Source organism: Salvelinus sp. IW2-2015, linkage group LG9 (assembly GCF_002910315.2).
Source record: "Salvelinus sp. IW2-2015 linkage group LG9, ASM291031v2, whole genome shotgun sequence".
NCBI classification, from domain to species: Eukaryota; Metazoa; Chordata; class Actinopteri; order Salmoniformes; family Salmonidae; genus Salvelinus; species Salvelinus sp. IW2-2015.
Window position 1 is genome coordinate 15528158 of NC_036849.1, and position 25579 is coordinate 15553736.

A 25579-nucleotide genomic window follows, 5' to 3' on the forward strand; every position below is an offset into this window, starting at 1 on the left:
TCTACAACCCACACAAGTGGCTCAAGTAGTGCAGCTCATCCAGGATGGCACATCAATGCGAGCTGTGGCAAGAAGGTTTGCTGTGTCTGTCAGCGTAGTGTCCAGAGCATGGAGCCGCTACCAGGAGACAGGCAAGTACATCAGGAGACGTGGAGGAGGCCGTAGGAGGGCAACAACCCAGCAGCAGGACCGCTACCTCCGCCTTTCGAGCAGAAGGGAGCACTGCCAGAGCCCTGCAAAATGACCTCCAGCAGGCCACAAATGTGCATGTGTCTGCTCAAACGGTCAGAAACAGACTCCACGAGGGTGGTATGAGGGCCCGACGTCCACAGGTGGGGGTTGTGCTTACAGCCCAACACCGTGCAGGACGTATTGGCATTTGCCAGAGAACACCAAAATTGGCAAATTCGTCACTGGCGCCCTGTGCTCTTCACAGATGAAAGCAGGTTCACACTGAGCACGTGACAGACGTGACAGAGTCTGGAGACGCCGTGGAGAATGTTCTGCTGCCTGCAACATCCTCCAGCATGACCGGTTTGGTGGTGTGTCAGTCATGGTGTGGGGTGGCATTTCTTTGGGGGCCGCACAGCCCTCCAGTGCTCGCCAGAGGTAGCCTGACTGCCATTAGGTACCGAGATGAGATCCTCAGACCCCTTGTGAGACCATATGCTCGTGCGGTTGGCCCTGGGTTCCTCCTAATGCAAGACAATGCTAGACCTCATGTGGCTGGAGTGTGTCAGCAGTTCCTGCAAGAGGAAGGCATTGATGCTATGSACTGGCCCGCCCGTTCCCCAGACCTGAATCCAATTGAGCACATCTGGGACATCATGTCTCGCTCCATCCACCAACGCCACGTTGCACCACAGACTGTCCAGGAGTTGGCGGATGCTTTAGTCCAGGTCTGGGAGGAGATCCCTCAGGAGACCATCCGCCACCTCATCAGGAGCATGCCCAGGCGTTGTAGGGAGGTCATACAGGCACATGGAGGCCTCACACACTACTGAGCCTCATTTTGACTTGTTTTAAGGACATTACATCAAAGTTGGATCAGCCTGTAGYGTGGTTTTCCACTTTAATTTTGAGTGTGACTCCAAATCCAGACCTCCATGGGTTGATAAATTTGATTTCCATTGATAATTTGTGTGATTTTGTTGTCAGCACATTCAACTATGTAAAGAAAAAAGTATTTAATAAGAATATTTCATTCATTCAGATCTAGGATGTGTTATTTTAGTGTTCCCTTTATTTTTTTGAGCAGTGTATATATTAATTGCTTGTGTAATACAATAATGACATGACGATATTCCATGTTCACATTAAAGAGTTGAAATATTTAAGAAGAAAAACAACCAAGGCTATGATAATTTTTTGGGAGTAAATTTATGTTAGACAGCAACAGGAAGCATGAAAGAAACCCAAAACTGCAGTATGTGGACCAATACCATAAAAGAGATAACTGAGAAAACAGGTATGCAAGAGTAACACTTGCTACTAATAAATGAGATAATTATACTGGTAAAACATGATCATATGATGGTGCTAAAGAAGTACATGTTACTTCAATCTAAATAAACCATTTGGGTCTGACAACTAAAAATGAATAGATTACATGATCAAACTGAGGGGCAAATCCTCCAATCTTAAAAACAAATGGATTTAGATCTAATTATACCGCTCACATGTATTTATTAGTCATGGCAAGACGTTAAAGCAATCACTGAACGTTCCCCTGGTCTATGCACAGTAACAAACACACACTTACAGTAGTAAAGTAATAAAGTGACAAGTACTGAATGACTACACATTTAATGCATTTGCCTAAAATACTGGTAACCAGTAATGGGGATATAACATTCAAAAATACCTCCTGGACCAAATAGTATTGTTATATACGACTTAAGAATGCAGAGGAAAAAGTAAAATAAAATGGTTGAAATTCCATTAAAACTACTTTTTAAAAGGCTTAATATAGATTGCTGGTAATCTTTTTTCTTTTTAAGAAAATATAAATTGTGCGACTGAAGCTTACAATACACTGCTGGCAGTAGCACCGCCGGTTTTCATGGAGACCTGATACAACAGAGCCATTCATGGAGGTGCCATACGTTTGCTGTCAGACTCCAGAGAAAGAAACAATTAGGTGCCTCTACCTGCAAACACTACAACATCCCCAACACCAACTCTAACGCTGCAGATATCACTTGGTGGATGCAGACAGCAGCCAAACTATAAGATCACTGATACAGAGAGAGACAAATAAAGGGGCAGCGGGTGGGGACAGAGTGAGTGAGGAGAAGTTGTAGTGTCTGGTCTGGTCCAGCAGGGGGCAGGCTAAGCGTTGACTCAGTTGACTTGGTCCAGGGCACTCAGCAGCTCCTCGCCCTGCAGCAGGAGCTGGCGACCTCCCACGGGGGCGTTGACCTCACAGTCATATCGGGTCAGCTGAGGAAGGGTGAAGGGTGAGCCGCTGCCCTCCGATGAGATGCCAAGCAGACGGCTTGCCAGGTCTAAGAGAAACAAGAGAATATATGAGTCATTAGTGTCATTGTTTCATGTAAACGATGTGTAAAACATGCAGAGGCATAATACCAGGCCTTGGCTGTTTTGTGTTCCAGGAGAAACTACCTGTAGGCAGGAGCAGTATGGTCCTGTTGGAGGGAGCATCCGAGTGGCCCAGCTCAGACACTTTGAGCTTTTTACCTGGACCAGGACGGTCCTGGAGCAATCCCCCCTGGGAAAAACAGATTCAAATTAGCACTCAATATGAGCCAAAATGTTTTTGAACACAATATCTCAACTAAAATGAAAAACATTTTACACATAATGAATTGATATAAGAACTTTTAAAACTTTGATCCTACACACTTACTATTCCGACAGCCTGAGACAGAGACATCTTCCTCTTGCGTTGTGCATTCTGGGAGGCCAGTGACCTAAGGGGGATCTCCCCGTCTATCTGAGGCACCCTGGAGCACAAAAAGTCAGTCACACACCATGTCAGCACAGTGTTTTGTTTTGAGGAGAGGCTCAGTTTGAGGGAGTGTGTCTGTTTTATGTGTGTGTGGGGGGCTTACGTCTTGGTGAGTAAGGAAGCAGGGCAAGGGCTATCTGCTGGCTCCGGGGCTGCCAGGGCTGGGGAAGCTGCCAGGCTGCCTGAGGCATTGAAGGGGGAGCCAGGGTAGCTGTGGACCTCCTGGGTGAGGTGCACAGAAGAGCACAGAGAAGAGCTCTCTAGGGGTTGGGCTGGGCCATAAGACAGAGGCTCCTCTGGGGACAGAGTGCGCAGCTGGAAGTCATCATCCATGGGGATGTACGGAGCCAACATCTCCAGGTCCAGGTCCTCCATGGCCTACAGGTGGAAACAAGCACATATCAGATAAGCTCTTCCCTGAATCAAGTTATATCTCTTCCTCATACCAGCTGATTTACATTGACATTTTAGTCATTTAGCAGACGCTCTTATCCAGAGAAACTTATAGTTAGTGCATTCATCTTAAGATAACTAGGTGGGACCACATATCAGTCATAAGTAAGATGTTCCTCAATAAAGTAGCTATCAGCAAAGTCAGCACTAGTAGGGGGGGCGAGAGGCCCAAGAGACCAGAGGTGGCAGAAGACTGCTAGAATCCCAAACAGATATACAATTTGACTAAAACATTATAATTTCAATACATTTGTAGACGATCACGTGTCTCTATCATGCGTGGGAATACTTGGAAACAGATTCCCAAAAATAAAAATAAATTGGAGCTGATTTCCAGGTGTTTTTAAAGTATTTCATGTCCGACAATGAAAATTTGAAAGAATTACATGTATTTTTGCTCAGAAAACTTCAGCCCATGGGCTGCCAGTCGGGGAACCCTGGTGTAGGGTTTCAGCACAGCCTGAAGGTATGGAAGGTATGCTGCTCCGTAGGCAAGTACCATGATCTTGTAGTGGATGCAAGCTTCGACTGGAGGAGCATGGGAGAATCTGGGAAGGTTAAACACCAGCCGGGCTGCAGCATTCTGGATAAGTTGCAGGGGTTTGACCGCACAAGCGGGGAGCCCAGCGAACAGTTGCCCAGACTGGAGATGACAAGTAGCTGGATTTGGACATGCGCCGCTTCTCGTGAGAGGTAGGGTCATCCACAGATGTTATAGAGCATGAACCTGCAGGAGTGAGTCACTGCTTTGATGTTTGCTGAAAACGACAGGGTGTTGTCCAGAGTCACGCCAACGTTCTTGCACTCTCAAAGGGGTACAACATGGAGTTTTCAAACGCGATGGCGAGGTCTTGGCCTTACCCGGGACGAAAAGCAGCTCCGTCTTGCCGAAGTTGAGGTGGTAGGACCACATCCAAGCGGAGATATCTGCCAGACATGCAGAGATGCGTGTCGCCACCTGAGTGTCAGAAGGGGGGGGAAAGAAAAAAAGTAGTTGAAAGTCATCCAAATAGCAACGATAGGAGAGACCATGTGAGGATGACAGAGCAGAGTGGCTTGGTGTATAGAGATGAGGGCCAAGAACCAAGCCCTGGGGGACACCAGTAGTGAGAGTACTTGGTGCAGACACAGATCCTCTCCATGTCAGTGGTAGGAGCGGCCTGCCAGGTAGGATGCAATCCAAGAGTGTGCAGAGCCTGAAACGTCCAGCCCTGAGAGGGTGGGGAGGAGGATCTGATGGTTTACGGTGTCGAAGTCAGAGGATAGATTTAGGAGGATGAGAACAGAGGAGAGAGTCAGCTTTGGCAGTGAGGAGAGACTGACACAGAGAAGAGCCGTCTTGGTTAGGGTCAAGAAGATTGTTCTGAGAGGAAGCGATGGAGTTGGTCAGAGACACCACGCTCTAGTGTTATGGAAATAAAAGAAAGGACACCAGTCCGTAGTTTTTGACGTCAGAAGGGTTGGTTTCTTGAGGAGGGGAGTGACTCTGGCCATTTTGAAGTCAGAGGGGACGCAGTGGTCATGGATGAGTTGATGAGGGAAGTGAGAAGTTCCCAGAGATGCTCTGGGGAAGGCAGGAGGGGCTGGGACGAGCGGGCAGGTTGTCGGGCGGCTGGACCTCATTAGTCACATGACTTCATCTGGAGAGGGGAGAAAGGGGTCAAGGCGTAGGTTAGTTCTGAGTGAGTGGGACCAGTGGACTCAATAGGCTGAGTGAATGAGGAGCGGATGTCGTCAACATTCTTTTCAAAGTGGCTGACAAAGCCATCTGCAGAGAAGGAGGTGGAGGATTAGGGAGGGAGGGAGAAGGGTTAGAGGCAGAAGCTTGAAATTTACAGTCATAGAAAGTGGCTTTAGCAGAAGATACAGAGCAAGAGCAGGTAGAGAGTAGGGAGTGAGAGGATGATAGGTCCTCCGGAAGTTTAGTTTTCCTGCCCGCAGCCCTGTTCTGTAAGCTCGCAAAGAGTCACTCAGTCAGGGAGCAGGTGGGGAGGGCCGAGCCGGACGGGAGGAAAGGAGATAGTGCGAGTCACGGAATGCGGAAATGGAGAAGAGGGTCGAAGAGGCAGAATCAGAAGGGAGAATTATTTAGCAGAAGGGAGATGATAGGATAGAAGAGGAGAGTAGCGAGAAAGAGAGAGAAGATTTTGGCTGCGCATGACCATCTGGGTAGGGGCTGAGTGGTTTGGGTTGGAGGAGAGGGAGACAGAAAATGAAACAAAGTAGTAATCAGAGACCTGGAGGGGGGTTGCAATGTAATTAGTAGGTAAACAGCCTCTAGTTAAGATGAGGTGAAGCGTATTACCTGCCTTGTGATTGGGAGGGGACTGGGAAAACGTGAGGTCAAAAGAGGCAAGGTGGGGAGAGTTGGAAATAAATTAGGGCAGACGTCGAGAGGTTGAAGTCGGTAAGTACAAAGGGAGGTGAGCCATTGTCAGGAAATTAGTTTATTAAGGTGTCGAGCTCATTGAGGAACTCTAAGAGCACCTGGTGGGCAATAGATGACAATGTTAAGCTTGAGCAGACAAGTGAGTGACAGCATGGAATTCAAATGAGGAGATGGACAGGTGAGTAGAGAAATTTAGAAAATCTCCACTTTAGGAGAAATGAGTAGCCCTGTTCCACCACCGCGACAACCAGATGCTTTCGGACTAGGAGAGAAAACGTAGTCAGATGGAGAGCAGCTGGAGTAGCAGTGTTCTCAGGGGTGATCCATGTCTCTGTCAGGGCCAAAAAGTCAAGGGACCGAAGGGCAGCATAAGCTGAGATGAACTCTGTGTTCTTGACCACAGATCGGCATTTCCAATCGCTGCCAGAGACCAGGAATCCACATGGGTTGTGCCCACAGAGTAAACTAAATTAAAAGGGTTGTAGCCAAGGGGTGGGGAATGTCTGTAAAGCCTACAGGGAGTGGCACAAACTGGTATAGAAAACACACAGTTGACAAAGCTACAAAAGAGAAAAATTAGGTCTGAAAATAACTAGGTAAGATACTCAAGTGAGAGTGGTGTGATTCTTGTGTTTCATTCGGGTCTACCATTGTATTGAGATGATGGTGAAGTCCATTATGGTCCGTAAGTGACCATATGCATACGATTGACCAAAGAATTCAAACTCACATTCAAGTCATACACTGAGTGTACAAGACATTAAGAACACCTTCCTAATACTGAGTGGAACCCCCTCCCCCCCTTATAGGCTCAATTCATCAACACAAGGTGTCGAAAGTGTTCCACAGGGATGCTGGCCCATATTGACTCCAATGCTGAGTGTGTAACTCAAACTTGTGAAATGTTTCTGATCATCACACATGGATATTGTAGCAAACTTACAAATAGTGAGGATTTTTTTAAATATCAATACAGCTAGTCTACCCACAATGTCTCACCATAGATAGGTACCGTACCTGTAAGGTGAAAGGAGTCTTTGGCTCTGTGTCGATGGCAAACAGTCTTTCCACCATGTCCAGTTTAAACTCAGCACTGATGTCAGACTCCATTGGGAAACAGAAGTCCAATGGGCTGTCAGGCTGCAGATGACATTACATTGGTTAAAGACTAGTATTTGAGAACAGAAGTATTTTTGACATATAAACTTTCCATTGATTTCCTGATAGGCAGTTTCAAAAGGTGTCTGTCTGGACGTGATATCCCTGCTCACCTCAGTGAAGCTGTGGCTGCCTGGGGTGCTGGAGGAGTCTGGACCAGCCTTGGTGTCCACTGAGGTGCTGGGCACCAGGTGCTGATCACTGGGGGGCAGCAGAGAGAGTGGCAGGGCCAGCTTGTCACTGGTGGAGGGCAGCATCACATCCTTGTAGAGAGGCACCTCCTTCTGCAGGATGTCAGAGTCTGCAGGGACAGGAAAGAGGGGGTCAGAGAGTCTGTTTTGGGACCAGTAAAGTGTGAGTTCTATCACTAATTATCCTGTTCATTTTTCCATTCAAAAGTAACCATCACACAGAGCTTCAGGCAGGGTACTGACCGGGGATGCTGAAGTCCAGGGAGATGATGGTGTCTCCAGCGGCCGGGGCCAGAAGGGTGAGGGCCTCTGGTTCCTCCTTCAGTCTGTCATACAGGCTGGACAGGGGCTGGGCCTCCAACGCCCGGGTGAACAGCTTGATCACATCCAGCTCTGGGCTCTTCTCCTTCAGGAGCACAGGGGACACCTCTGCCTCAGAGCTCTCCTCCTCCTCCAGCTCCTTCTTCACAGGCCTCATATCCTCCGTCTGCTCCAGAGACAGCATCATCTTCTCCTCCTCAATGCCACTGTAGCAAGAGGGAGCCAAAAACAGTTACATATCAATGTATTACTCCCCCTTACAAAGTGAAAATCTGATTGGTTGAGTCAAAACCTAGTGAAGTCAGTCCCCCAGACAGTTTAAACCCCCCCATCAAAATAGCCTATTTAAAACACATTGTGGGGTCCATAACTATACCTGAGCACATAGTTGACACACACAACACACTGGGGCTGGGAGTTCTTGTTGTTGTAGATAACAGTGGCCTGAGTCTCCACCCACACAAAGCCTCCTCTCTTAGCCAGCATGCGGTACTGGCCTGTGCTCACCTGGCCCTTCGCAAACACTGGAGACGAAGAAAGAAGAGGGTGAGAAAAGAACTATGAGAAAAGAGACAGCAAGTAGCTTGAACATTGTATTATGTACTGAAGCCTATTGCCAACATTGGACATTTCCAGCCTGTCTGCTTTCCGGGGGGATATCTTTGCATGGTCATATTTTGGTAGGGGTGCTTACAGTTGTGATGGGTCTTCATGAGGTGGTCTGAGTCCAGGGCGTGGTAGTACTCATACACAGAGCGATTTAACAGGTCCTCTGGATCATAGCCCATCAGCTCTGTGATCCTTGACAACACAGAGATAGGGGACAGGTTAATCCTACTGTTTATTGGACACCAGGTGGCTCTGTGGCACTACATTCAGGAGCTACCTATTATTTTCCTCACATATTTGTGTGCGAATACAAGTCATTTTCCTTTTCAGGGAAAACATTTTTATGCAACATATATTCTTACAGCAATAGCCCTGATATGGAATAAAGATTTGTGCAAGATTCAGTATTATTCTACTACATTATGCTGGTGCTGCAGTCAGTGGAATGGTAGGTCTCAGTCTCACCTCTCGTCACAGTAGGTGAACTTCATGTCCAGTGTGTGGCGGCTGAGGAAAGTCTTGGTGTCCAGCGGCGCCTCGATGTTGGAGGGGTGGGGGATGGGGTCACAGACCAGCACCAGGTAGGGGACGGACGGCTCCTTGTGCCCACCGGGGCTCTGCTCAGCTGGGTCTTCATGGACCCGCACATGGCCTGAGCAGTGGAGAACCTTCCAGGTGGCTGATTTGACATTGACAGTGCGACCCCTGTTGGTGAGGGTACATTTCATCCGCAAGAAGAAGCTGCGTTCTGTGTTTGGTTCCTTTGACTTTTTAGAGGTCCCTGAACAGACAGAGAGAGGTGAGACCGAGGTTAAGAAAAAAAAAATACATTTAGTGTTGGTGTGATGTGCAAAAAGGAATGTAGCAGTTTACCAGTGAAGCAGAGTGAATGCCATGGGAAGACTGTAGCCCACTAATCACTGACCTCAGGGATGGTGGGGGAAATGATAACCGGTTCTGATTTGGTTTTGCTCTGAGCTGCTAAACTTCAGCGCTGCACTATTTGTTACTCTGATATCCCAGAGTGCTGTGTGTAACACAGTTGTTTCAGTAGAAACCTTAGTTTGTGTGTTTTCATAGGGGCGTGTCTCACCTGTTCTGTGTACCAGCATCTCCCTCAGCTCCTCATGGTCACAGGGGTGTGTGTACTCAAACACACTAAGTCCTGTCAGGTCAATCTGCCCATGGACAGAGAGGAAAGACATTTAGAAACATACAACATATTCAAGCAAAGGGAAGAATAGCAAAAAGATCTGCATTCTTTATCGGTCTGTCCTAGTCAGTTGTCTCTGACTAATGGAGCAGAAAACCTACCTGTGCCAGACCCAAGCACTTGTTGACATTCTCAGAGAGATAGATCATGTCCCCGTCCTCAGACAGCACCATGAGGAAGCCCTCTAGAGCCTTCAGACAGGAGCCATTCAGCTGGGAGTCCAGCTCACTCTCCTCCTGCTCCTCCTCATCGTCTAGAGAGAAAAAAGAAGGAGGTAGCAGAAGGGACCGCGTGGTGACCGGGATATATGATTACTAGCCAACGCACATGCTTTTGGGGCAGGGCACTACGACATACACAGAAAGAGTGCACAGAGGGAGGAGGACAAAAGGATCTATATCCTCCTGTCTGCAAGTTCATAGATCTCCCAGAGCTGCCCTGGCTAACAAAGGCTGCTCACCTCTTCACCACCTCTCTCTTTCTTACACCCACCCCTTAACCTCAAAGGTAATTTGGACACTACAAACCTATATATCCTCCCCCTCCTTTCCCTGGGGTACGGACCTGTGCTCAGCAGATTCCTCATGTGCAAGTAACTGATGGCCAGTCTCATGATGGAGGCCTTGTCCAGGTTGGAAGTGACGCTGTGGGGCAGGGGCAGCTCCTGGGCCAGCTCGTAGAACACCTCCGACTCCTTCCCCCTCCTGCATCGCGCCGCATCCCGGGACTTCTCCTTCCTCCGGTCCGAGCTCACCCTGCTGTTGGAGACAGAACAATCAAGGCAAGTCAGAGTCTGGGTCCAGACCAAACACACACACACACACACCACCAGGGCTTGTATTGTTGTTGTGTCTGCCTGCTCTACTCTGTGAGCTGCTCACTCAGCCACTGGCCAGACACAGTGGGGAAGGATGCAGGGTCAGCAACAAGCTCTCAGTCCAGCCATCTCACCACAGCAGGCTCATTTACATACGCTGGCTCAGTCTGACGTCTTATTGGCTGCGAACAAAAGGAAGCGCAGCGATCACCCATGGAGTGATTGGCAAGGAGACAGGGCTTGGTTGTGTGTGATGTGCAGTACTCCCTCCACTCTGCCTGCTTGGTGCACCGCCTATCATCCTAACATTTGCTGCCAACACTCCCATCTCCCACTACTGAGACAGCAAGGAGGGACAGACAGGGCTCTTTTGGGACACATACACTTACAGAGGCAGCTGGTGGGAGGAGCTATAGGAGGACAGGCTCATTGTAAGGGCTGGAATGGAATCAATGGAATGGTAACAAACACAAACACATGAAAACAAAAGTGTTTGACTCCATTCCATTAAAATCATTCCAGCCATTACAATGAGCACTATGCATATAGCGCCTTTCACCAGTCTACTTCGATGATTTTTTTTTTTTTAAAGACAGACTACTGGGCAGATTGCCTCCTAAACGTGTACACTGCATGCAACAACGACCATTGCAGGAACAAAGGAGCCTCTTCTGAAGAGTGAAAAAAAACTAAGAATGCAGGCTAGACCTCGGATTCTCTAAGATCGGTCCCTCAAAGGTCCGAATACAAAGATCAATTCTCTACAAAAATAGGCCAGTGTGATTCTCCATTAAGTGAGGGAATGTTAAAACATGTAGGCTAGTGTAATAGAGCTCAATTACAAGGCAAAATAAATATCCCCTGGAGACAGGCTTCAAACAGTGCATCAAAAATATTCAGACCCCTTACACATTTTATTACACAATAAAAAAAATATCTACACACAATACCCCATAATGGAACGATAACGGCACCGCCCACAACCGCAGGGCTCTCCAGATGGTGGAGTGTTCTGCACAACGCATCACCGGGGGCAAACTACCTGCCCTCCAGGACACCTACAGCACTCGGTCACAGGAAGGGCAAAAAGATAATTAAGGACAACAACCTGCCGAGCCACTGCCTGTTCACCCCGCTACCATCCAGAAGGCGAGGTCAGTACAGGTGCATCAAAGCTGGGACCGAAAGACAGCTTCTATCTCAAGGCCATCAGACTGTTAAACAGCCACCACTAGGATATACAAGCTGCTGCCTACATACAGACTCAATCATTGGCCACTTTAATAAATGGAACACTAGTCACTTTAATAACGCCACTAATAATGTTTACATATGTTTACATATGTTGAGACAAGATTGTGTTGAGGCAGAGATCTGGGGAAGGATATCAAAAAATGTCTGCAACATTGAAGGGCCCCAAGATAACAGTAGCCTCTAGCCTCCATCATTCTTAAATGGAAGACGTTTGGAACCACCAAGACTCTTTCTAAAGCTGGCCGCCCAGCTCAACTGAGCAATCGGGGGAGAAGGGCCATGCTCAAGGTGACATAGAACCTGATGGTCACTCTGACAGAGCTCCAGAGTTCCTCTGTGGAGATGGAAGAACCTTCCAGAAGGACAACCATCTCTGCAGCACTCCACCAATCAGGCAGTAATGGTAGAGTGGCCAGACTGAAGCCATTCCTCAGTAAAAGGCATGACGGCACACTTGGTGTGTGCCAAAAGGCACTTAAAGGACTCTGACCATGAGAAACAAGATTCTCTGGTCTGATGAAGCCAAGATTGAACTCTTAGCCAGAAAGCCAAGCTTCACGTCTGGAGGAAACCTGGCACCATCCCTACAGTGAAGCATGGTGATGGCAGCATCATGCTGTTGGGGTGTTTTTCAGCGGCAGGGACTGGGAAAATAGACAGGATCGAGGGAGAGATGAACAGATCCTTGATGAAAGCCTGCTCCAGAGCGCTCAGCGAAAACTGAAAATAGCTGTGCAGTGACACTCCCCATCCAACTTGACATCTGCAGAGACAAATGGGAGAAACTCCCCAAATACAGGTGTGCCAAGCTCATAGCGTCATTCCCAAGAAGACGAGGCTGTAATCACTGCCAAAGGTGCTTCAACTGAGTAAAGGGTCTGAATACATATGTATATGTGAGCTAATTAATACATTTGCAAAAAAGTATAAAAACTTGTTTTTTCTTTGTCATTATGGGGTAGTGTGTAGTGATGAGGTGAAAAAACAATAATTCATTTTAGAATAAGGCTGTAACGTAACAAAATGTGAAAAAGGTCAAGGGTCTGAATACTTTCTGAAGGCACTGTACTTTAGAAAAACTCCAAGGGAATTGAAAGGCTTTATTGATGTTGAAAAAAGGCCTGCTGAAAACAAAGACAAAACATCTTTCAATCCCTTTCAGAGTTTTAATTTTTATCTCGCAAATGTGATCACATACTTTGCTTATTGTCGGTCTTGTGCGGCTGTATAGAGGCATGTTGAGATTATAGACACCAATACAGACCAGGGGATGCTGCTGAGTTGTACTCTTAACCCTACATTAAGAAGCGTAAATCAAACAGTGTGCAGCCTTCCCCACAAAAATAAAGACATCAATATAAAAGCCCTCCGAAACGTGAAACGTAAATCGATCTGTTACGGAGTTACAGTAACATAATTACGTTTTGAGGCTGTCTGTAAATGCATCAGACAATTGAATTGACATTGTTTTTATATAAAAATGCACTATTAGCCTGACCATTTCAGAAACACGTCCCTACTAAACAGTTAATGACAGAAGCTTATCCACCTGTGTGTAGGCCTACATGTTGTCCTACATGAGTAGCCTAGATGAAGACCTGCTTTGTGACCAAAATATTTGGAATTATTCAGGGGTCAACGCTGACCTTTTGTACAAGGAGCATGTGTGCGCCTAAGTTGAAAAAATGTAGGCGCAAACAAAGATATGTAGGAGCAATGAAAAAATGTCAGCTATTAAAGCTAGAATCTTAAACTAAAAGTCTAGGTCACATAGTTAGGCGCATATGCGAAAATAATGGTTGCGCTGTAGAGCCCTGTGCTCAGTGAATATGTCTGCAGGTTTTGCATAATGTGCATGATGAGACAAAGGACATTTGACCAGCAGCATTTTAACAGACATACGAAAAATTTCCCGGACCCATATGCTGATTAGGGATTAGGGAGTCCACCCACAGTGCTCAGAATGACAGAAATCACATTTAGATTATGCTAATTCATATAAAACAGAACATGCAAGTCGAGGAAGCAACGATGTGCGGTCCTTCTTAAATAATTCTGATGCGCAATTTGAAGATGTTAGAAATAAACTGTCCACATTTACTTTTCAAGACGAGTAACGAACGACAAAATCACTAGCCTATGTCAATCTACTATCCCCCATAGTAGAAAAGTTGACCTATTCTAGACTACATAAAAATACAATAAAAAGTTTAAAATGTATGAGTGATGCCACAGAACAGAATGTTTTGCTTAAAATGTTGCTAAACTATGATTTATTCACATTATAAGCGCAGCAATGCACACAGGGCAGTAGGCTACACGTGAATGTTTGTTCTATAATGCAATTAGTAGGAAAACACTTGTCAAAAGAGCACTGCACATGCAAGCAGTTTTACGGGGCAGATGAAAATATCTGTTCAAAATGTAGAAAGAGGTGAGATCTAATATGCAACAAACTAGCATGGGTTACTAATATGACTACGATTGTGCCATTTGGCTACTTACTGGAAAATGAAAGTTAGTTGATAAATAATTGCCTCCATGGATATGGTCTGATTTTGACTAGGCTACTTTGAAGCAAGGTAAGACATGCCTCATAATATGTAAGAAAACATTCAAGTTTCAAACAATTAAGTATATGCCTTCAAAATGCATACTGCCTCCAGCTCATTGCAAAGTGGTGTGACGTGCTGACGAAGCCTGCCTTCCATTGCCTATGCATTGGCTGTTGAGATTTACATTTACATTTAAGTCATTTAGCAGACGCTCTTATCCAGAGCGACTTACAAATTGGTGCATTCACCTTATGATATCCAGTGGAACAACCACTTTACAATAGTGCATCTAACTCTTTTAAGGGGGGGGGTTAGAAGGATTACTTTATCCTATCCTAGGTATTCCTTAAAGAGGTGGGGTTTCAGGTGTCTCCGGAAGGTGGTGATTGACTCCGCTGACCTGGCGTCGTGAGGGAGTTTGTTCCACCATTGGGGTGCCAGAGCAGCGAACAGTTTTGACTGGGCTGAGCGGGAACTGTACTTCCTCAGAGGTAGGGAGGCGAGCAGGCCAGAGGTGATGAACGCAGTGCCCTTGTTTGGGTGTAGGGCCTGATCAGAGCCTGAAGGTACGGAGGTGCCGTTCCCCTCACAGCTCCGTAGGCAAGCACCATGGTTTTGTAGCGGATGCGAGCTTCAACTGGAAGCCAGTGGAGAGAGCGGAGGAGCGGGTGACGTGAGAGAACTTGGGAAAGTTGAACACCAGACGGGCTGCGGCGTTCTGGATGAGTTGTAGGGGTTTAATGGCACAGGCAGGGAGCCCAGCCAACAGCGAGTTGCAGTAATCCAGACGGGAGATGACAAGTGCCTGGATTAGGACCTGCGCCGCTTCCTGCGTGAGGCAGGGTCGTACTCTGCGAATGTTGTAGAGCATGAACCTACAGGAACGGGTCACCGCCTTGATGTTAGTTGAGAACGACAGGGTGTTGTCCAGGATCACGCCAAGGTTCTTAGCACTCTGGGAGGAGGACACAATGGAGTTGTCAACCGTGATGGCGAGATCATGGAACGGGCAGTCCTTCCCCGGGAGAAGAGCAGCTCCGTCTTGCCGAGGTTCAGCTTGAGGTGGTGATCCGTCATCCACACTGATATGTCTGCCAGACATGCAGAGATGCGATTCACCACCTGGTTATCAGAGGGGGGAAAGGAGAAGATTAATTGTGTGTCGTCTGCATCAGCAATGATAGAGAGACCATCGTGCAGATAGATATCCAGAGCCAAGTGACTTGGTGGTATAAGCAAGAATAGAGCAGAGTGAGACAGAGCCGCAGGGGACTCTCGTCGTCTGAGAGCAGTGCAGAGAGACAGATTTCGCCTATCGCCACCAATGGTAGGGCACCCTGTCACGAGAACGCAATCCATAGCGGTGGGCCCGCCTGGCGAGTCCTAGCCTCTGATGAGAGGGGTGAGAGGAGGATCTGAGTGTTCACAGTTATCTGAGAGGCAGCACGATAGTCTAGAAGGACGAGAGCAGCAGAGGAGAGAGTTAGCCTTTAGCAGTGCGCGAGCGGAGCGGCCTCCGTGACAGACAGAGGAAACAGTCCAGCTTGACTCATGACGTGTCTTGAAACCTGACTTGATTTGGATCCAAGAAGGTCATTCTGAGAGGTAGCAGCGTGGCGGGGGAGGGGGGCGTTGTGGGGAGGCGGCGTGGCTGGTGGGGGTGGAGGGGGGTGAGACCCGAAGCCGCAGTCCAGGACTGCAGAGCGTTGGCCAAGGATGGCAGTTCAAGAGGATTTGGAGAGGCCAAAAAGAAAGAAGGGATACTGGTGTGTGACATGGAGGGAGTCGAGTGTAGGTTTTTTAGAAGCGAACTCGTCGACTCTCTTAAAACGCGGAAGCGGACGTAGCACGGTACAGGCTAGAGCTAGTATGAGGAGTTTTGAGTAAAGATGGTGAGAGTCAACAATTGAAAGGCCGGAAATGGCTCGGGAAGACGGAGGCGAAGGGATGGCCACGTGCAGGTTTTGGCGGACCGCCCAGCCCGGCCGTCACAAGACGCGAGATTTCATCTGGAGAGAGAGGGAGAGAAAGAGGTCAAAGCACAGGGTAGGCAGTGTGAGCAGAACCAGCGTGTCGTTTGACTTAGCAAACGAGGATCGGATGTCGTCGACCTTCTTTCAAAATGGTTGACGAAGTCATCAGCAGAGAGGAGGAGGGGGGAGGAGGGGAGGAGGATTCAGGAGGGAGGAGAAGGTGGCAAAGAGCTTCCTAGGGTTAGAGGCAGATGCTTGGAATTTAGAGTGGTAGAAATTGGCTTTAGCAGCAGAGACAGAAGAGAGGGAATGTAGAGAGGAGGAGTGAAAGGATGCCAGGTCCGCAGGGAGGCGAGTTTTCCTCCATTTCCGCTCGGCTGCCCGGAGCCCTGTTCTGTGAGCTCGCAATGAGTCGTCGAGCCACGGAGCAGGAGGGAGGACCGAGCGGCCTGGAGGATAGGGGACATAGAGAGTCAAAGGATGCAGAAAGGGAGGAGAGAGGGTTGAGGAGCAGAATCAGGAGATAGGTTGGAGAAGGTTTGAGCAGAGGGAAGAGATGATAGGATGGAAGAGGAGAGAGTAGCGGGGGAGAGAGAGCGAAGGTTGGGACGGCGCGATACCATCCGAGTAGGGCAGTGTGGGAAGTGTTGGATGAGAGCGAGAGGGAAAAAGGATACAAGGTAGTGGTCGGAGACTTGGAGGGAGTTGCAATGAGATTAGTGGAAGAACAGCATCTAGTAAAGATGAGGTCAAGCGTATTGCCTGCCTTGTGAGTAGGGGGGAAGGTGAGAGGGTGAGGTCAAAAGAGGAGAGGAGTGGAAAGAAGGAGGCAGAGAGGAATGAGTCAAAGGTAGACGTGGGAGGTTAAAGTCACCCAAACTGTGAGAGGTGAGCCATCCTCAGGAAAGGAACTTATCAGGCGTCAAGCTCATTGATGAACTCTCCAAGGGAACCTGGAGGGCGATAAATGATAAGGATGTTAAGCTTGAAAGGGCTGGTAACTGTGACAGCATGGAATTCAAAGGAGGCGATAGACAGATGGGTCAGGGAGAGAAAGAGAGAATGTCCACTTGGAGAGATGAGGATCCCAGTGCCACACCCCGCTGACCAGAAGCTCTCGGGGTGTGCGAGAACACGTGGGCAGACGAGGAGAGAGCAGTAGGAGTAGCAGTGTTATCAGTGGTAATCCATGGTTCCGTCAGTGCCAAGAAGTCGAGGGACTGGAGGGAAGCATAGGCTGAGATGAACTCTGCCTTGTTGGCCGCAGATCGGCAGTTCCAGAGGCTGCCTGAGACCTGGAACTCCACGTGGTCGTGCGCGCTGGGACCACCAGGTTAGAGTAGCAGCGGCCACGCGGTGTGGAAGCGTTTGTATGGTCTGTGCAGAGAGAGAGAACAGGGATAGACAGACACATAGTGACAGGGTACAGAAGAGGCTGCTAATGCAAAGGAGATTGGAATGACAAGTGGACTACACGTCTCGAATGTTCAGAAAGTTAAGCTTACGTTGCAAAAAATCTTATTGACTAAAATGATATGTACTGCTGGCTGGTGAAATAGGCTAGCTAGCAGTGGCTGCGTTGTTGACTTTGTTTGAAAGTGTAGCTGGCTAGGTAACTTTAACTGGCTAGGTAACCTCGACAATTACTCTAGACTACACAATTATCTTGGATACAAAGACGGCTATGTAGCCAGCTAAGATCAAACAAATCAAACTGTTGTACTGTAATGAAATGAAATGTAATACTACCTGTAATACTACCTGTGGAGCAAAGCGGAATGCAACTACTCGCTCCAAACCAAACCGGAAGTGCGTATCGTAGAGGGAGAGGCCATAGAAGTGTTGTTTCTTGTATTATTGTCTTTTGTGTCTTTAGAGGACTGCTTCACCTTAATGTCCCCTTTCCCTTTTATTCTGTCCTTATTTTGTCCCACTTTGTCCCTTCTTTGTCCCTTCTTCTCTTCTGCCAACTAGACACTCCTTGTTAGCTAGCTAGCTTCTTTCAGGAATCCCTAGCAACTGCCTAGCAACAGGTAAACAACTTAGCTAGCTAAGAAAACGGTATAATTTTATGAAAAATTGTTACTTTTTCAAAAGCCTTTCTTCTTTGTTTGCTGCTTGTTTGGTCTCCTATTCAGTTTGCAGTTTTTTCTTTGATTTTTTTTCAATGTACTTTACTCTAAAAAAACATTTAAATTTCAATATTTGTAGGAGCTCATCTTTTCAGCTGCTGCTGCTTAATTTGGAACTCCGGAACACATGCTATGACATGCTATGACGGAATGAGATGCTATGACAGTAGCTCTCACACTCCCTGACAGAGTTTCCACTCAAAGGCTCTGTGTCGGTATGCTGCACGATGTGATAAGATACACAACGAATATACTGTATACACGAACCAATTTCATTCCACTTAGTTAAGCTAATTAACCTATAGACCGATAAGCATGACCAGTCAAATGTATTTCCCCTCGACTGATATTTCCATCAATGAATAAGCTAAAAAGCATTATTTCACAATGCCATTTTTTCCTTCTCCCGGACAATTGGTAGGCGCCAATTTAATAAAAATAAAAATAAATTAATAAAATCCGACAAAAGCTGGCTATTACAGGCTAATGGAAACCCTGGATGAGACTAACCCATCATTCCCTCAGCCTGAAGTCAAACAGACAGGCTGGCAGTCAGTCAGTCTGTTCCTCAAGCTGACTGTGCAGGTCAGGAGCTCAGTCAGCAGAGGCCAAATATTTATACCAGGGATAAAATCAACCAGATTCAGCTGCTGGCCAATTTTTTTGTTGAGCGGATGGTCGGGTGGCCGGAACATAATTACAAATAATTAGTGGACTGCACATTGACCACAAGATGCTCAAACGGTTGAAATTGTTTTAGTCAAACATTATAACTCTTGCCTACATTTGTATATGATCAAGTGTCCCTCGTGTAAGAATACTTGGGAACATATTTCTTAAATTAAAATGATTTGGGGCTGATTTCCTGGTGTTTTTACATTTCTAACAATTCAAAAGTATATATTATTTTTTTGCTCAGAAAGCTTGGGGGGACAAATAAAACCAACCATGGGCCCAATTCTTCCCGCAGGCCGCCAGTTGGGGAACCCGGATTTACGCTCTCCTATGTCAGCTCTGCCAGACTACATCAGGACCTGACTGTCTGCCTCTCTGGGGTCTGAGTTTGAAAGCTGATCCTGTGTGTTACGCAACCAGTTCTGCATAGCATAAACACACTTCTCACCCTCCGGCCCCTGTTACAGAGTCCTGGCCTCTGGCCATAGCCCAGAGCAATATCTTCCAACTAACCAACCACTGCTGCTAAGAGGCAGATCAACATAAAAAACATCTATCGAGCATCTAGGTCTCCACCTGTGGAAATCAGCCACATGAAAATCTAACCTAGCATTTAGAAAAATATCTCTGTGCTTAGTATTTGTAAGGATTCTATTCAGATTTGACTGACAACTTTGGATTATGCAGAGACATGAATTCTCTGGACAACTATTTGAAAAGGTGCTGGTTTAGGTTGGAGGTCAAATTCTACAAAGTGAACTCTGTGCAGTACAAACAAAGGCTAGTACAGCATACAGGAATCTTCTGCTGCAGTTTTAATTGTGCATTGCCCCATCCACAGTACAGTTGGGAGGCTGTTTTTTCCTTTCGCTAAAAGCAGGGAAAGCACTGCATTGATCCTCATCCTTCATCAGAATCACAAGTATGGGCTGAAAACAAAGGCTAAGAGAGGCCACCATTACAAAACATCCCTATGCACATACATGCCTAACAGTGTCCTACATGCCATTTTGGCTCGCAGATATAGCACAGGCCTAACCAGCACATCTGTTGTATAATGTTAGTCTTAATTGCCCTGTTATATAATAATAACAAATATATTATATAACACTTGAGGATAAAGCTCAGTCATGCAAACAGGTGGACATGGGTCAAAAGACAAGTCTCACATTCAGTGCTATAGAAAGGCATTATCAATTTTATTGTAACCCCATTCCCTGACTGAATTAATAAAATGGACTGACCTGCTTTTACTTGGAACTGTTTGGGGTGATCTGTCACTAGCGTCCAGTGTGAAGGAAAACATAGCCTCGTCTGTTGTGTTACGTAACCTCTTTCAGGCTGTAAAGTGCCCCAGTGGACAGTAGAGCACTGTGCAAAACAAACGTTACAAGCTGTTCTAACCTCTTTTCAATTGACCAGTGATAAATTACTCATTTCTGATTCCTCCAAATTGTATTACAGCCTGCATGTATCTCACAAAACCAAATTGCTCAATCTCAGACACAATCGCTCCAGGCTATGGGTTGAGGCTCTTGTGTAAAATTGTAATGGCGTAATGGCCTTTCTCTTCATTTGGCCAATGTACACAGAAAGTGCCAATTAAATTCACCCAGTGAATTGTCACACACACTTCGTGCCAGGAACTCCCATTGACGTCAGGCTCTCAGTGATTAAGAAATTAGATGGAAATAAGATCACAACAACCTGTGTAGACTGCCACACACAAAATCAATGTACCATAACCTTGCTATGGTTTTGCTTTCCGTTTATATAAAACCTGTGGGCAAAGCAGTGTTGTGAAAGTAGAGCGCAAAATAGGATGTTCCTGAATTCATTTTAGCAGTTCTAAGTAAAATAAGAACTAAATTGTATATAAAAAGGTAACAAGTTTAGCCCCCTGTACGAGTCAAACCTCACAACATACCTAAATATATTCCCTACATGTCTAAATTCTGCCCACCTACACCCAGAGAATGTTATACTCAACACTAACAAAACCATTTTCCAGCCTACCTCGGTTCACTCTAAGTTGGCCAATGGCAACTAAACCACTGAAATTATAGATGGGCCAAAGAACAGCTTTGAATTTGGAATATTTTAAAGAAAAATCACTAACAGCAGTATCTTCCAATAGATTAACCTCTTTACAATGACAAATTGTTCATATTATTTCAGACAAGATAACAGAGTTGACATATCAAATATTATTAGTCACATGCTTACTTACGAGCCCCTAACCAACAATGCAGTTTAAAAAAAATATAAGAATAGGAAATAAAAGTAACAAAAGAATAACAATAGCGAGACTATACACGGGGGGGGGGGGCACCGGTTAGTTGAGGTAATATGTACATGTAGGTAGAGTTATTAAAGTGACTATGGATAGATGATAGAGTAGCAGCAGGGTAAAAGAGGGGGCAATGCAAATAGTCTGGGTAGCCATTTGATTGTATGTTCAGGAGTCTTATGGCTTGGGGGTAGAAGCTGTTTAGAAGCCTCTTGGACCTAGAGACTTGGCGCTCTGGTACCGCATACTATGCAGTTGCAGAGAGAACAGTCTATGACTAGGGTGGCTGGAGTCTGACAAATTTTAGGGTTTTCCTCTGACACCGCCTGCTATAGAGGTCCTGGATGGCAGGAAGCATGGCCCCAGTGATGTACTGGTCCGTTCACACTACCCTTTGTAGTGCCTTGCGGTCGGAGGCCGAGCAGTTACCATACCAGGCAGTGATGCAACCAGTCAGGATGCTCTCGATTGTGCAGCTGCAGAACCTTTTGAGGATCTGAGGACGCATGGCAAATCTTTTCAGTCTCCTGAGGGGGAATAGGTTTTGTTGTGCCCTCTTCACGACTGTCTTGGTGTGCTTGGACCACGTTAGTTTGTTGGTGAATTGGACACCAAGAAACTTGAAGCTCTCAACCTCCTCCTCTACAGCCCCGTCGATGAGAATGGGGGCGTGCGCCGTCCTCCTTTTCCTGTAGTCCACAATCATCTCCTTTGTCCAGACCACATTGAGGGAGAGGTTGTTGTCCCTGCACCACACGGCCAGGTCTCTGACCTCCTCCCTATAGGCTGTCTCGTTGTTGATCAGGCCTACCACTGTTGTGTCATCAGCAAATTTAATGACGGTGTTGGAGTTGTGCCTGGCCGTGCAGTCATGAGTGAACAGGGAGTACAGGAGAGGACTGAGCACGCATCCGAGGGGCTCCCGTGTTGAGGATCAGCGTGGCAGATGTGTTGTTACCTACCCTTACCACCTGGGGGCAGCCCGTCAGGAAGTCTAGGATCCAGTTGCAGAGGGAGCTGTTTAGTCCTAGGATCCTTAGCTTAGTGATGAGCTTTGAGGGCACTATGGTGTTGAAAGCTGAGCTGTAGTCAATGATTAGCATTCTCACGTAGGTGATCATTTTGTCCAGATGGAATCAAATCAAGTTTATTTTATATAGCCCTTCGTACATCAGCTAATATCGAAGTGCTGTTTAATTTTTGATTGTTAGCAGGAATCAGGAGGATAGAATTATGGTCAGATTTGCCAAATGAAGGTCGAGGGAGAGCTTTGTATGCGTCTCTGTGTGTGGAGTATAGGTGTTCCAGAGTTATTTTTCCTCTGGTTGCACATTTAGCGGGCTGAGAGAAATTTGGTAAAACTAATTTAAGTTTCCCTGCATTAAAGTCCCCGGCTACTAGGAGCTCCACCTCTAGCTGAGCATTTTCTTGTTTCCTTATGGAGGAATTCAGCTCATTCAATGCTGTCTTAGTGCCAGCCTCTGACTGTGGAGGTATGTTAACAGCTACGAAGAATACAGATGAAAACTTTCTCGGTAGGTAGTGTGGTCTACAGCTTATCATGAGGCTATCAATAGCTCGAGACTTCCTTAGATATCGTGCACCAGCTGTTATTTACAAAAATACATAGTCTGCCGCCCCATGTCTTACCAGACGCCGCTGTTCTATCCTGCCGGTATATCGCATAACCAGCCAGCCGTATGTTGATTTTGTTGTCGTTCAGCCACGACTCCGTGAAGCATAAGATGTTACAGTTTTTAATGTCCCGTTGGTAGTTTAATCTTCCGCGTAACTTGTAGATTTTATTCTCCAAGGATTGCACGTTTGCTAGCAGAATGGAGGGAAGTGGGTGTTTATTCGATCGCCTACGAATTCTCTGAAGACAGCCCGCCCTCTGGCCCCTTGCTCTGCCTTCTCTTCACGCAAATGACGGGGATCTGGGCCTGTTCCCAGGAGAGGAGTATACGATTCACGTCGGGCTCGTCAGACTTGTTAAAGGAAAAAAAGGATTCTGACAGTCAGTGGTGAGTAATAGCAGTTCTGATGCCCAGAAGATCTTTTCAGTCATAAGAGATGGTAGCAGCAACATCATGTACAAAGTAAGTAAAAAAAAAAAATTACAAACACAAAAGAAACTAACAAAAAAAACTATTGGTTAGGAATACGTAAAACGTCAGCCTTGTTCTCCGGCGCCATCTTGTCATTGTAGGACTTGTCAAAACTAATGTAGGACTACATCAAATTACACTGAACAAACATAGAAACGCAACATGTAATGCTTTGGTCCCATGTTTCATGAGCTGAAATAAACCCCAGAAATGTTCCATACTCACAAAAAGCTTATTCCTCTCAACTGTTGTGCACAAATTTGTTTACATCCCTATTGGTGAGCATTCCTCCATTGCAAATATAATTCATCCACCTGACAGGTGTGGCATATCAACATTCCTGTGTATACCTTGGTCAAACATGTCACATTTGTCTTCTCAGGACCAAGAAGGTCAAGGTAGCCAACAAGGTAAGGGCTCGATTCAATCCGTATCGCTGAAGTTCAGCGCTACAGTGCGACAGAAATTTAAAGGCAATGTTCCCGCGTTGAGACTGCATTCACTGTAAACGCTGCATACACTACATGGCAAAAAGTACTCACACCCCATTCCAAAATCACGAGTTGGTCCCTCCCTTTGCTGCTATAACAGCCTCCACTTTTCTCAGAAGGCTTTACACAAGATGTTGTTACACTGCTGCAGGGACTTGCTTCCATTCAGCCACAACAGCATTAGTGAGGTCGGGCACTGCTGTTGGGCGATAAGGCCTGGCTCGCAGTCTGCGTTCCAATTCATCCCAAACGTGTTCGATGGCGTTGAGGTCAGGGCTCTGTGCAGGCCAGTCTAGTTCTTCCACACCGATCTCAAAAAAATATTTCTGTATGGACCTCGCTTTGTGCACGGGGACATTGTCATGCTGAAACAGGAAAGGGCCTTCACTAAACTGTTGCCACGAAGTTGGAAGCACAGAATCGTCTAGAATGTTATTGTATGCTGTAGCGTTACGTTTTCCCCTCATTGGAACTAAGGGGCCTAGCCCGAACCACAAAAAATATCCCCAGACCATTGTTGCTCCATCAAACTTTAGAGTTGGCACTAAGCATTGGGGCAGGTAGCATTCTCCTGGCATCCGTCAAACCCAGATTGGTCCGTCGGACTGCCAGACGGTGCGTGATTCATCACTCCATAGAACGCGTTTCCACAGCTCCAGAGTACACCACTCCAGCATACACTTGGCATTGCGAATGGTGATCTTAGGCTTGTGTGCGTGCGGCTGCTCGGCCATGGAAACCCATTTCATGAAGCTCCCGACAAACAGTTATTGTGCTGACGTTGCCTCCAGAGGCAGTTTGGAACTCGGTAGTGAGTGTTGCAACCGAGGACAGACAATTTTTATGCGCTCTGCGGTCCCATTTTGTGAGCTTGTGTAGCCTACGACCTTGCAGCTGAGCCGTTGTTGCTCCTAGACGTTTCCACTTCACAATAACAGCACATACTGTTTAACAGGGCAGCTCTAGCAGGGCAGAAATTTGACGAACTGACTTGTGGAAAGGTGGATTACTATGATAGTATGCCACGTTGAAAGACTTCTGTACAGGCCATTCTACTGACAATGTTTGTCTATGGAGATTGCATGGCTGTGTGCTCGATTTTATACACCTATAGCCGAATCCATTAATTTGAAGGAGTGTCCACATATACTACATGGACAAAAGTGTCACCTCAAACAAAAATGACCTTGACGTTTTAATCGCGCCATAACTCTGAGCTTCAGCGATACAGATTGAATCACATACCCATATCGTGCGACCTCTTGGCTGTAAACTGTCACTTACGGGAGAGAAGAACCTAGCAAGTTAACGTTTGCTTATTAAAACATAATGAAGCTTAGTTAGCTATCAGACAGCTAACAAGCTAGCTGGTAGTTACTAGCTAACTAACGTTAAGTGTATACATATATATTTTAAGTATAGTTGTCTATCTAGCTAGTTGGCTAGGCTAGCTTTAACTTATTATCTATATAGTTAGCTACTGTAGTAACGTTAGCTACGCAAACGCATCAAAACCTAACGTTAAAAAAAATCAAACAGAAGCTAGCTATCTATTTATTTAAGTTAAAAAAAAAACATTGGCTTGCTAGTAAACTAGAGGTTAACGTACCTTTTCTTTTCGGGGACAACTCCTGTGTCCATTTCAGGACGAGGACAACTGACTTTCTGAGCACAAACTCGAACAATCAGTAGCTACTGTACTGTGACGTTAGCTAACCTTAGCTATCAAACTGTGTTTGTCGGGCCCGTACGGAAATGAGCGAAAAAAATCCACGTAAATATTAAAACAATTAAATCCGTAAATTGTGTTTTCCTTAAGTGTTGTTGATCAATGCAGTTCGGAGAGGTCAAGCCTCCATCGCGGAAAGTCAAAACATGAGTGCAGAAGAATGTGTTTTAATTCCTTCGAAATGGCATGAGGTGCCACGCTGGAGAGGTTGCTTGGAACAATGTTGTAGCTAGTTAGCATAGCAGCTAGC

At 46.4% G+C, this 25579-nt stretch overlaps 1 protein-coding gene across 1 annotated transcript; it reads right to left on the reverse strand.

Annotated features, from left to right (window-relative positions):
• Positions 1-1361: 1361 nt before the first annotated feature.
• Positions 1362-25579, reverse strand: hif1ab (hypoxia inducible factor 1 subunit alpha b). Its single transcript, XM_023994425.1, has 14 exons — positions 25210-25579; positions 9870-10063; positions 9407-9558; positions 9186-9270; positions 8558-8873; positions 8178-8284; positions 7860-8007; positions 7406-7689; positions 7085-7272; positions 6831-6953; positions 3075-3349; positions 2870-2966; positions 2626-2731; positions 1362-2507 (listed from the first exon to the last, which is right to left on the reverse strand). Exons 1-14 carry the CDS (start codon positions 25239-25241, stop codon positions 2344-2346), a joined length of 2271 nt encoding a protein of 756 aa, XP_023850193.1. The 5' UTR covers positions 25242-25579; the 3' UTR covers positions 1362-2343.

What these genes read in the sequence shown, in the direction of transcription:
- hif1ab (XM_023994425.1), bottom strand. Translation starts at nt 25,241, where the DNA reads ATGGACACAGGAGTTGTCCCCGAAAAGAAAAG. An exon ending in TGTGTCAACTATGTGCTCAG is followed by an intron (nt 7,690 to 7,859) that starts GTATAGTTATGG and finishes CTCTTGCTACAG; the next exon opens with TGGCATTGAGGAGGAGAAGA. An exon ending in GCAGCCACAGCTTCACTGAG is followed by an intron (nt 6,954 to 7,084) that starts GTGAGCAGGGAT and finishes TGTCATCTGCAG; the next exon opens with CCTGACAGCCCATTGGACTT.